This window comes from Moschus berezovskii, chromosome 5 (assembly GCF_049115385.1).
Source record: "Moschus berezovskii isolate FMDL1 chromosome 5, NW_MosBer_1.0, whole genome shotgun sequence".
Classification (NCBI taxonomy): Eukaryota; Metazoa; Chordata; class Mammalia; order Artiodactyla; family Moschidae; genus Moschus; species Moschus berezovskii.
In genome coordinates, this window is record NC_142464.1 from 37,042,889 (window position 1) to 37,056,018 (window position 13,130).

General features: G+C 38.1%; 1 protein-coding gene across 6 annotated transcripts in view; it reads right to left on the reverse strand.

Annotated features, from left to right (window-relative positions):
- The window catches only part of BMPR1B (bone morphogenetic protein receptor type 1B), a 228,708-nt gene that overhangs the window by 108,004 nt on the left and 107,574 nt on the right, over positions 1–13,130 (reverse strand). The window contains exon 1 of one of the 6 annotated variants that reach the window (XM_088836223.1): positions 1,502–2,022. The exons of the other annotated variants lie outside the window; for them this stretch is intronic. Within the exon in view, the coding sequence (XP_088692349.1) occupies positions 1,502–1,574 (73 nt within the window). The 5' untranslated portion in view covers positions 1,575–2,022. Of the gene's footprint in view, positions 1–1,501; positions 2,023–13,130 lie in introns of those variants that run through there. 6 annotated transcript variants of the gene reach the window in all.

Genomic DNA, 13,130 nt, shown 5'->3' on the forward strand with positions numbered 1-13,130 from the left:
CACACAGGCACTCATGTGAAAGGGCTCTGAACAGGGAGTTAAAAAGGTTATGCCTCACAGAGAAAAGCAGGGAATGTCTCTGGGCTTCAACCTTCTCACTGAAAAGTCAACAACACAATACTATCTTAAGGTATATTCCAATCCCAATATTTATGATTCAAAGATTCAGTCTGTAACATATAGCCTCTTCACTTTTGACTGACATAACGATAAACAGTTTATGTAATCGCATGTTTCAAGGAAAATGATAAACAGGGAATGAAAAATTGCCCTTAGGCAATCAAGAAATAGTGGTAGCGTGAGTAGAGGAACAAGATTTTTCACCTCATGTATATCATGCTTTGAGTTTCTTGGGACATTCTTAAGAAAGTTTCCCTGAGGTCTTTCTGTCTCTTCTAGAAGGTACCAGATTATAACAATTTTTGGAAAATAAATTATCAAACCAAGTAAATGAACTGCATGTTGTTTCCTCATATCAACATACAAAACTCTTTTGAATTACACATATCTATAACCAGAAATTAAAAGCATTTTTTTCATGGAGCCAAGCAACAAAATATAATACTTATATAGTGTTATGGAACACTGTGAGATTATTAAAAATTAATCTTATAAGTGTCAATCCAAATATATGCCAGTTGGTAATACATGCTTCTCAAGTAAACAGTACTGCCAAATAAGTTCTATTAAATGCATTCACAGGTATATGAGGCTGACCTGTAAATGCATTTCGACCTCACACATATTCCCTTTGTCACCTGGCTTAATTTTATAAAAGGCCTATTTCCTTATTTACAACTTTGTGACTTCCTCACTACCACAGATAATTGTTTCATTTTAAGTTATCCTTCTTCTAACTTGAAAATAGTTCACCTACTTTCATAATTACTCTTTTAGCTCTTTAAAATAATTAAAAATGTTTTTTCTCCTTTAGGCAACTTTATACAAGAATAATTCTTCTGAATAAAATGATCACTAAGAAAGCCCCTGTTCTTAAATATGGGTAAACATCTGACATATTCACAAATTACAATTATTGTCATTATAAAACTACAGATTTACTCAATGCATCCATGTAAAAATTACAATGAACTTCAAAGTTAATTAGCTAACTATATAAAAAACCTAACAATACTCAAATAAATTTAAATGATCAAAACAAAGTTTATTAGACTGTTTTCTTAAATTCATCATATAAACTGTCACAGTATGTTGACAATCAACCTCATACACAAAGTTCCAAACTAGACTGAACATAGTTAATTGCTAGAAAAAACAGAAACTTTGCATCCCTTTTAAAATTATTCTGACACACTCTCTACAAAGCATTGCCCTGATAGAGAAAGTAGTAAGGTTACAGAGCAGTTGGAGGATGGGAGCTGGAAATGTTTAGCCGATGAACTTCTGCCCTGAACTTTCCCTTCTGTGATAAAAAACCACGAAACCAGACATTCACGGAGCCCCCTGTCAGCACTGTACTGCGGGGCACTGATCTTCTTACCCCTCGTGTGCATAGACAGAAGAATGAGCAAGGAAATGTGAAGCTGCCAGTTTAGTTCGTCCAGCCAACCCATTGCAGCAGGAGAGCAGTCAATGTGACCTGCCTGTTTAAGCCTCCTGTTTCTTGCCTTTCCTTCTTTCACGGAGACTCCTCTGCTGCCACTCTTGTCAGAGCTTCCGGCAAGCCTGCCAGCAAGCCCTGGACAGGACCGTGAAAGACAAGCCTGTTACAAACTGGTTCTGTCACCACGGAGACTTCAACTGATCACCTCGTGGGGAGGCCAACAAAGGGCGGTGAGGACCCCGGGCCGGGTTGTTTTCTTAAGAAAGGAGCCGGACCCAGCTGTCCACACAGAGGCCAGGGCAGGCGGGACTTCGCTCCGAACTGACCATGCCGAAGTCCCCACACCTCCTGGGCAGCTGCGGAGACAATTCCCGAGAGACACACACCTATACTGTGCTCTTGTGCTGACATGCAACTGCTTATTTCTTCTGTTAAGGGTTTTTGCTCCCCTTGCCCCCCGCCCCTGCCATGAACGGTAACTCTTTGGGAATCGTAGAAAGACAAGGAGAAATAAAAAATTTTTCTTTGATAACACGATAGAAATGTTGCAACACATCAAAATGTCATGGTATGGCATTTTCTCACACTACATCAACATTTATATAATGAGGCAAATGCCTCTGAATCAAGTGCACGGATACAAAAAAGGGGCACATACAAAATGCATCTTTAATGAATATTCCAAGTTGAAAGAGTTCAGTTAAGCTATTAATTAATTAATTAATTTGATATGACTAAATTTTTTCTATAGAGCAAAAAAAAAAAGTACCGTGAACCTAACCTATTTTATTATGAGAATAAAACCAAGGTAAGTTATTCAATGTTTTACATGTTAATTATAATTGTGCCTAAATATAACTATGACTATTTTGTAATATTTCATCTTTCTAATGATATTCTGAGTGACCTGTCTGAAACTAAGGGACATTTTAAAAAGACTCTGATTCACTCTGGGAACTGTTGATAATTAAAGAACAGCAAAAAATATAAACAAATTTTCAGTGTTATAGAAAGAACAATATCACCATAGACAGATACAAACAAAAGTAGTTATTAAATCTAATCCATTTGCATGATAAAGGATATATGAGTATGAGAGCAGAGACATAATTCAATGGTTATATCGAAGATAGCATTAGAATGCGTTTACTTGAAATTTTAAGAATCACTTTATTGGGGAAAAAAATCTCTGCTATCTTCTCCTTCTTAAGAGACACCCCACTTTCTCTTCACACACACCAACAATTCCCAGCACTACCCTAATGGATGACATTCAAATCTATTCTCCATCTTAGAGTAGCTGAACAATTGTTTGTTAGGAGAACAAACGCTATTAATACTATCAATCCAACATCCTCAGTTCCATTTCATGAAATGGAATTTCACACAAATATAATATTTTTAACCACATCAAAAATTTTGGAATATGCTAAGCTTAAACTACATATTAAGCATTTCACAGAATCCACACACCTTACTTCTCAGGAAAATAGAAGTTTGGGAGGTAAATGAGATAATCTTTCAGTATCATTTATCCATATTCCTTTTAGGGAGACTGAGGCATACTAAAATAAATAAGAGTGATCAGGATCAAAGGGGTAACATGAGTGAAGAACAGACCAAAATCAAGCAAATAGAACCTCTTGTCCAAACTTTCTACATTCGGCTCTGTGCCACATCACAACATGGTTCCATTGCCAATTTGGAACCTAGCCTTGAGCTCTGGGATGAAGACTGAATGGCTAAAATGTGGGACAGTTCCCACTGCTCACATTTCCCCAGTATGGGCATCCACAAATGGTACAAAGCATAAAGAGAAAATAGTTGCTCTTGTCCCAAAATCCTAATCCAGTTCAAAACAAGACATACCAGCAACCATTTCTGATGGACTATGTGCTAGCTGAAGTAAACACACTCAAGAAGTTCCCAGTACCATAGAAAAAATAGTGTATATGTAATAGAGAAGTAAGTGAAAAACAGTAGTCACTTTAAAATGAAGTGTCTTCAAATGGAATAAAGATGGAAAATCAGAGTAAGGGATGGATTAGACTGGGCCTGCCATAGAAGGCAGAGTTGGATGCTGAAATATGAATTGAATTTATACAGAGATAGAGGGGATGAAAAGAGAGGAAATTATATGAGCAAGGATTAGAGGCAGGATTAAATACTTCATCTGTGCAATAGCATGAGACGAAAAAATCTTACTGGAACAGGTGGCTCCTATAGTAAATGACTGGAAAGAAAGTTAGACAGAGTGGAAGCAGATTGTGCAGGACTCTGAATTAAGGTTACAGAGTTTAGGCTATATATCATATAAATAACTGACAGGCTTTTGAGCATGAACTGGCTTAATGAATTTTTACAAAGGTTTAAGATTTTAGAATATAAGATGAGTCTCTGAACCTGAATCTCCAATTATGTGAGTAGAGGGTTTCCCTTGTGGCTCAGCTGGTAAAGAATCCGCCTGCAATGCAGGAGACCTGGGTTCGATCCCTGGGTTGGGAAGATCCTCTGAAGAAGGGAAAGGCTACCCACTCCAGTATTCTGGCCTCGAGAATTCCATGGATGATATAGTCTATGGGATTGCAAAGAGTCAGGCACAACTGAGCGACTTTCACTTTCACTGGTGGCTCAGATTGTAAAGAATCTGCCTGTAATGCAAGAGACCCAGGTTCGATCAGGAGTCAGGAAGAGCCCCTGGAGAAGGAAATAGCAACCCACTCCAGTATTCTTGCCTGGAGAATTCCACGGACAGAGGAGCCTGGCGGGCAACAGTTTATGGGGTCGCACAGAGTCGGACATGATTGAGCGATTCTCATTTACTCACTCATGTGAATAGAAGTGAAAGTTAGAAGTGTGAGGAGAGTTTTTCATTTAGTCAAAGTTTTTGGCAATACAGCTTTTTTTTTTTTTTACTTCTATGAAGAAATTCAAGAGGTAGCCCGATTAATTCCCTCCATTTTGCCTTTACCATTTAACATATGCCAGATTTCCCTGATGGCTCAAATGGTAAAGAATCCGCCTGTAATACAGGAGGCCCGGGTTCAATCCCTGGGTCAGGAATATCCCTTAGCTAAAGGAGGAAATGACAACCCACTCCAGTATTCTTGCCTGGAGAATTCCATGGACAGAGGAGCCCAGTGGCCTACAGGCTGCTGCTGCTGCTAAGTCACTTCAGTCGTGTCCGACTCTGTGTGACCCCACAGACAGCAGCCCACCAGGCTCCCCCGTCCCTGGGATTCTCCAGGCAAGAACACTGGAGTGGGTCGCCATTTCCTTCTCCAGGGCTACAGGCTATGGGGTCGCAAAGAGTCAGACACAACTGAGCAACTAACCCTTTCACCTTTCTTTCAGGTACCAACAATGCAGATGTGTATAAAACACATACTTCGATTCTAGACAAACAGGGTCAAAAGATCCTTAAAAATTCTTGTAATGCAGATCAGAAATCTGACTTAGCAAAGAAAAAAAAAATCCATATTTGCATTTGATTTAGCCCACTCACTGTAAAGTACACACCAAATGAGGCTTCAAAGAAAGCTCTGAGAGAATATTGAAAGAAAGGCATCACATTGAATCTGTACACCTGGGAGGGGCAAGGAAAGAAAAAAGACTGCAGCTAGTATTACCAAGAAGAGTAAAAGTCATCACTCTGCATCATCTGCAGAATGCATACACAGACGCACACATTCTAGGTTTGGGGATCCATCTTGTAGAGAAAGCCTGTTTGTGTCATCTGTATAATCTTAGGTAAATTATTTCAGCTCTCTGTTCTATAATCTATAATCTGCTCAGTACCCGTTAAGATGGTTATACCAATTAGACAAGTAAATGAACAGAAATTACTGAATACAGTGCCCAGTACATAGGAGGACATCAGAAAATAGTCAACTTCCTGACAACTTTCACTAATCACTCTCCTGCCTCTTGACCGAAAAAAAAATCCTTATTAACAATAATGTTCTTTAATGACATTTGCCAAATTCTTCCTGTCACAAATAATATGATCACTAAAACAAGGATATTATATATATATATATATAGAGAGAGAATATATCTTAGGATAATTGAGTTTTAAAAATTCATATTATACTCACAAAGGCAAATATTTAATCATTTTATTTACCTCATTTATTAAATCATTATGTAACTGAAGAAATACAAGAAGCAGTTTGAAAATATGAGACTACTTTATAACAGTTTCAACTTGTGACTTATTTTCACATAAAACGCCTCCAAATCTCCTACTTTTATATAGAGACACAGCTTTTTAAACTATATATGGGGGACTGTGTCAAGTGAATGGGGCATGGGAACATTACACCATACCTGCCTTTAGGACAAAGCCTACCTTGTAGTGGGCTAAGACAAACACAATCAAATCATGACAAGGCACTACAGACATGGCCAGCTCTGCCGAGGGAACACGGAAAATACAGTGCATAAACAAAGATTAATTCTAGCCGGGGGTGGGATTGGACTTGTGGGGAAGAGGCATTTGAATTAGGTCCTCAAAGGTAAGTAGGAATTCACTGGGTGAAGGGAGGGCAGAGGGATTCCAAGCAAAGAGAACAGACAGTACAGACATTTATGAGCAAGAAAAAGAGCAATGTTTGCTGAGAACACGAAATCCTGGATATGCCTTGAGAGCAGAGAAACTGGGCTGGAAAAGAAGGCTGGGAGACATTGAGAAGGAAGGGCCCTATAGCTCCTAATTTGATTTCTGATTTTATCTTACATGCATAGGAAGCAATGTCTTGGCCTCTGAATGGGGTATCTGCACAGTTTCCATTGTATGACCTGACCACAACTACTTCTTGCAGATGATTGCATTTCAAAAGAAACTAGCAAAATTTTTGAGATTAGATGAAAAATATTTTCCTTTTTATATAAGAAAATGCAACAATATCCTTAATAGTCTCCATGAGAACAATAAGGTGAGTGTTATTTTAACACTTGAACATCTCTGCTAATATTGTTTGGAATGTTTGCTTTAAAACTTCTGTTCAAACACACAGACACATAAAAAACAGTTCTTTCCTTGCTCCTATTAGAAGTTATAGCATTTTAAGTACCTATCATGCCACAGAGGTTTGCAGTAAAATAGTTTTCATACTTTCATACTAGTTGCGCAAAAAATTGAAAAGTGTGTTCAGGATTGTAGTGGCTAATGCGTCTTGCCATTCTGATTTTCAGCTTTATACTTACAAGATAATATAAAAAGTTACTCCCTTATCGGAGAAAAAATAAACAACAGAACTCAAGTGTGCAAAAAACCTTTTTTCCTGACTCTGGGGTTTACAAAGGCCACAACTTCAGCCGCTTTCAGGCTGCCTCTTGCCTCCCCACCCCATTCTAATTTGCAGCATTCCACATCACTAGTCATTAACAACCCAAAGCTCCCTTCAGCTGCACAGTGAAAGACCATCACATCATGACAAATAAACAATCCCTTCCTCCCTCCGAGGAGTGACACATTATTCCAAGCACGTCTTCTCTCTGCTTTCATGGCTCTGCCAAGGTCCCCCGCCATGAGTGGGAAGGGGTAAAAAGAGAGAAAAAATATCCCACAACTTGTCTAAAGCATGTAGAGGATGATTTGTGTTCTTACTTACGGGATATGACTGTCACCGCTGATCTGCCTTCAGGCCTAGATTACATGTGATAAGGGCTGACCTTCTTTAAGTATTCACACATTATGCACTCATGGAGAGCAGGCAGGACACAAAAGTCCTTCAGATGTTCTGGACATCAATCAAGTGCACAGCATGGAGCCTGCCAAACTTTTCTTCCATTTACTCAGAGAGAGGAAGGGGGAGTCCAAGACAGACTTAATAAAGTTTAAAGCTATGCCACAGTATATTTGGGGAGACCATTGTTATTAAAAGGATGCTATTTGAAAAAAATTCTCTACAGTTACCACTAGCAACAAAAAAATTCCACACACAACTAAAAAGAGACAACCAGACTGCACTTCAGCTTTAAAATTTCCAAACCTTTACTTATAAACAAGGTCAATGATTTTAGCAGATTGATATTTTTTCCTGAAATAACTGTTCACTAAAGATATATATCAAAAACTAAAACTGAATTTTATAACCACCATCATAGAAGGGATCCTTTTTGAAGCATTTATAAAAGTAATAGAGTATTTGTTATAAAATACTCTGAACATATCTTAATGAAATTAAATACCAATCAATAGCATAAGCCATTTTTACCTAATACAAATATGATCATTATTAACAGGGTACAGTCCAAATATTATGAAATAGACATAATATCTTCTGATACAGGCTTTCAATGTTGGTCTTTTATCATTGCTACTCCTCACAACTCAATAAAGGGATCTGAGATAGCTTATGAAAGAGAATAAATAAGCCCAAACTTTATTCTCCTAAAATAATGTAACACTATGGATGTAGAGGGTATAATTTGATCATTATAACCCATTACAAAAAAAATGTTTCATGGAATTTTCTAAAAAAATAATATCTTAAATATAGGACACTATCATTTACCTAGAGATTGTGAGGTTTTTTTTAAAAAAAGTCTATGTCAGACCATGACTATAACAAGGACCTATACAGCCTGCATACAAAATAAGATGACTACACACAAAAAAACAATTAACATTAAAGAGTAGCAGGCAATTAAAGGCAACTTACACAATTAAACAACTAATGAAAATGATCAGTTAGTTTGTTAAGATAAGCTACAGAGTTAAAGTAAAAACAAAACAATAATAAACCTCCAGACTACCCCAGGACCTCTGAACCCCATACAGACATAATTCTATTAATACCTGGTTTCAGTGTGATTCAAATAAAGGCTAAGTGGGGAAAACCACTAGACCATTCAGGTATGACCTAAATCAAATCCCTTACGACTATACAGTGGAAGTGAGAAATCGATATAAGGGACTAGATCTGATAGACAGAGTACCTGATGAACTATGGAAGGGGGCTAGTGACATTGTACAGGAGACAGGGATCAAGACCATCCCCAAGAAAAAGAAATGCAAAAAAGCAAAATGACTGTTCTGAGGAAGCCTTACAAATACTGTGAAAAGAAGAGAAGCGAAAAGCAAAGGAGAAAAGGAAAGATATACCCATTTGAACACAGAGTTCCAAAGAATAGCAAGGAGAGATAAGAAAGCCCTCCTCAGCAATCAATGCAAAGAAATAGAAGAAAAAAATAGAATAGGAAAGACTTGAGATCTCTTCAAAAAAAATTAGAGATATTAAGGGAAACTTTAATGCAAAGATGGGCTCAATAAAGGACAGAAATTGTAGGGACCTAACAGAAGCAGAAGATATTAAAAAGAGGTGGCAAGAATACACAGAAGACCTATGCAAAAAAGATCTTCATGACCCAGATAATCATGATGGTCTGATCACTCACCTAGAGCCAGACATCCTGGAATATGAAGTCAAGTGGGCCTTAGGAAGCATCACTACAAACAAAGCTAGTGGAGGGGATGGAATTCCAGCTGAGCTATTTCGAATCCTGAAAGATGATGCTGTGAAAGTGATGCACTCAATATGCCAGCAAATTTGGAAAACTCAGCAGTGGTCACAGGACTGGAAAAGGTCAGTTTTCATTCCAATTCCAAAGAAAGACAATCCAAAGAATGTTTAAACTACCGCACAATTGCACTCATCTCACACGCTAGTAAAGTCATGCTCAAAATTCTCCAAGCCAGGCTTCAGCAATACGTGAACCGTGAAATTCCAGATATTCAACCTGGATTTAGAAAAGGCAGAGGAACCAGAGATCAAATTGCCAACAACTGCTGGATCATGGAAAAAGCAAGAAATTTCCAGAAAAACATCTATTTCTGCTTCATTGACTATGCCAAAGCCTTTGACTGTGTGGATCACAACAAACCATAGAAAACTCTGAAAGAGATAGGAATACCAGACCACCTGACCTGCCTTTTGAGAAATCTGTATGCAGGTCAGGAAGCAACAGGTAGAACTGGACATGGAACAACAGACTGGTTCCAAATAGGAAAAGGAGTACCTCAAGGCTATATATTGTCACCCTGCTTATTTAACTTATATGCAGAGTACATCATGAGAAACACTGGGCTGGAGGAAGCACAAGCTGGAATCAAGATTGCTAGGAGAAATATCAATAACCTCAGATATGCAGATGACACCACCCTTATGGCAGAAAGTGAAGAGGAACTAAACAGCCTCTTGATGAAAGTGAAAGAAGAGAGTAAAAAAGTTGGCTTAAAGCTCAACATTCAGAAAACTAAGATCATGGCATCCAGTCGCATCACTTCATGGCAAATAGATGGAGAAACAGTGGAAACCGTGTCAGACTTTATTTTGGGGGGCTCCAAAATCATTGCAGATGGTGACTGCAGCCATGAAATTAAAAGACACTTACTCCTTGGAAGGAAAGTTATGACCAGCTCGTCATAACTTTTAACAGCATATTAAAAAGCAGAGACATTACTTTGTCAACAAAGGTCCATCTATGGTTTTTCCAGTGGTTTTGTATGGATGTAAGAGCTGGACTATAAAGAAAGCTGAGCACTGAAGAATTGATGCTTTTGAACTGCGGTGTTGGAGAAGACTCTTGAGAGTCCCTTGGACTTCAAGGAGATCCAACCAGTCCATCCTAAAGGACATGAGTCCTGGGTGTTCACTGGAAGGACTGATGTTGAAGCTGAAACTCCAATACTTTGGCCACCTGATGCGAAGAGCTGACTCATTTGAAAAGACCCTAATGATGGGAAAGATTGAAGGTAGGAGGAGAAGGGGACGACAGAAGATGAGATGGTTGCATGACATCACCGACTCAATGAACATGAGTTAGCATAAACTCCAGGAGTTGGTGATGGACAGGGAGGCCTGGTGTGCTGCAGATCATGGGGTCACAAAGAGTTGGACACAACTGACCGAATGAACTGAAGGTCACACTTGTGCTCCAGGAATAGGGAATGAGGTGATAAATAAAATGTGAGATTATTCTGTATGATATTCACTGCATGTTATTCAATCCATCACTTGGTCAGTATGACTGCCTCAGATAAGAAGATAAATCTGAATGAGCGGGAGATGTCTTGACAGGATCTGGAAAGTAAGTAACCCACGGAGGATAAATAGGCTATTTCTAAAAGATTATAGGATGATGATGCTAATGATGTTACATACCACTTGGTGAACTTTTACTCTTTAGGCTCTACACTATGTAACAAACATCCATTGCCTCATTAGCCCTCACTGCCTCCTTGTGCAAGGGAGTGAGCATTAGTCGCTCAGTTGTGTCTGATTCTTTGTGCCCCCATGGACTGTATAAACCACCAGGTTCCTCTGTCCATGGGGTTGCCCAGGGAAGAATACTAGAGTGGACTGTCATTTCCTTCTCGAGGCGAATCTTCCTGACTCAGAGATTGAACCAGGGTCTCCCGCATTGTAGGCAGGCTCTTTATTGTCTGAGCCACCAGGGATATCATTCCCACTTACAGATGACAATACTGAGTAAGCCTGAGCCAAAGAGGCCTGGAGCTGGTCACCAGTAGATAGGATCAGTCACCAGTATTTCACTGGCTAGGGACTCACATGCTTCTGCTCTGCAAGAAATAACTGGGGCAGAAACAATCCACTCAGTTGATGGAAGACTCAGAGACATGGGCTGATAAGATTCATTCAGAGAACATGACTGACAGAAATTCTGAAGGCTGAAGCAAATGAGTGATCAGATACCCTCAATTCTAAACCTGTGGATTCAGAGGAGGGGGACAAGAGATACTCCGGTAATCAAAGCAGTGAATTCAGAGGTCACCAGTTTCAGATAAAAGTGAGAGACTTAATTTGCCTCTAGACCATGTGTATTAGTTGTTTATAAAAATTGTATTAATAATAATTAAAATATAAGCTTATGTTCATTGATTTAAAGCAGTGTCTTGTATACATTTTTTTTTTTAACTTTTCCAGCAGTCCTTCAATGTATGTTTGTCAACCAGTGAAGCAGCTAAGGTGAGGGAGCAAAGAGTGTTTTCCCTTCAGTCAACCTGTGCTTCAGCAGGTATAGTGTGGTAACTCTGTCAACTCAGGAGAAAGAAAAAGTGGGTGAATGAAGTCACCAAAACCATGTAATGCACTCCCCCCTCCACCAGACGAGTCCAAGTTTGTTTTAATCAAAGATGCTATTTTCTTCACACATGAGAAAGCTGTTGAGAAGATCTACTTTGCCCCACTTGCAAGGAACTGTGTGTGAAAAGGATTTTTGTTGTTTAATACTTCGGCCACAGTCTCTTCAGTATTAAAGTTACTCACTAGGAAAATAATGACCCACAGAAGCTACTAACTTGTCCTACCTAAAGCTCTCTTCCAAAGGATATTATCTTCTTTATCAAATTAGTGCTAATGAACCCTTAAGCATAAAAGCAAAACCTCCAAGTATCTCTTTGCATCTCTTGCTAGCCATTATAAAAATCATTTAAAAATCAATTCTTAAAGACAATTACTATCACTCTACTCTTATTTCATCCTAGAGTCAATTATGCATTAATTTCTTGCAAATCCAACTTGAACTGGTATTAAACTGAAAATAAGAATTTATATTTAAATTATCATACAAAAAATTTTTACTTTGTATGTTTCCTTGTAAATTCCTCTGAATATAAATTAGAAGGAAGGTGCATCTTAGTTTACACAAAAAACGAAATATAAAAGGAGTTAAAGTATAGCCCTATTTAAACATTTGAAGAATATATGCTTAAGTTCACATACCATATGGAGCCAGCTCCTAGAAAATTTGTTTTCCACTCTTTGGAAAATACCTAAGTGTGTATATAAGGAATCACATAAGGAAAAGTTTCTTAAAGTAAAACAGAAGACATTTATAACAAAGAAAAGTTTGGTTTTATTTAGCATCCATCAGCTCTTTCAGGGTATTTTTTTCAGCAATACTGTTGCCAGTATATGATTTCCACATTTCTTAGCAGACTTAGCTCTTAGTAGTCTTTTACAAATTGATGCTAGAAGAAATACAAGGGTTATTGAAAGCTAATTTTGATTTAATGTGACACTGAAAATCTATGTACATGCAAAAATATTTTCAAATATGAGAAGTAAGACTGTCACAATTTTCAGTTCAGAATCATAACACGCTAGACCTTTTCATCTCTTCTACCAGCCAGAAGTCAACTGTGTATATTGAAAATACTTTCCTAATGACAGATGGTTGATACCAAAAGGATGCCTGAAATATATTGTATCTTGTATAAATACACACGCATGCATATAATTCCCTATCTTCCTTCACCTGTCCCCAGATATAAAGGACAGCTGTTTAGTGTTGCGAGTTTTTTATGAGAAGAAACATTTTCTATAATGGCTTCATTAAAGCCTTTCTAATATACCCCATATCAGGAGAATTTTCACAAGATTCAGGGTTGGTTTGAATGATTAAACCAATAGTTTGCAATAAATAAATTTTTTAAAAACCCACACATAGACCTTATTCAATCAGAGTACATGACCGTACAGCGAAATCAGACTTCAGGCTTAGTGAAACCCTTTTCTTCTGTGCTCCATCCAAAGCA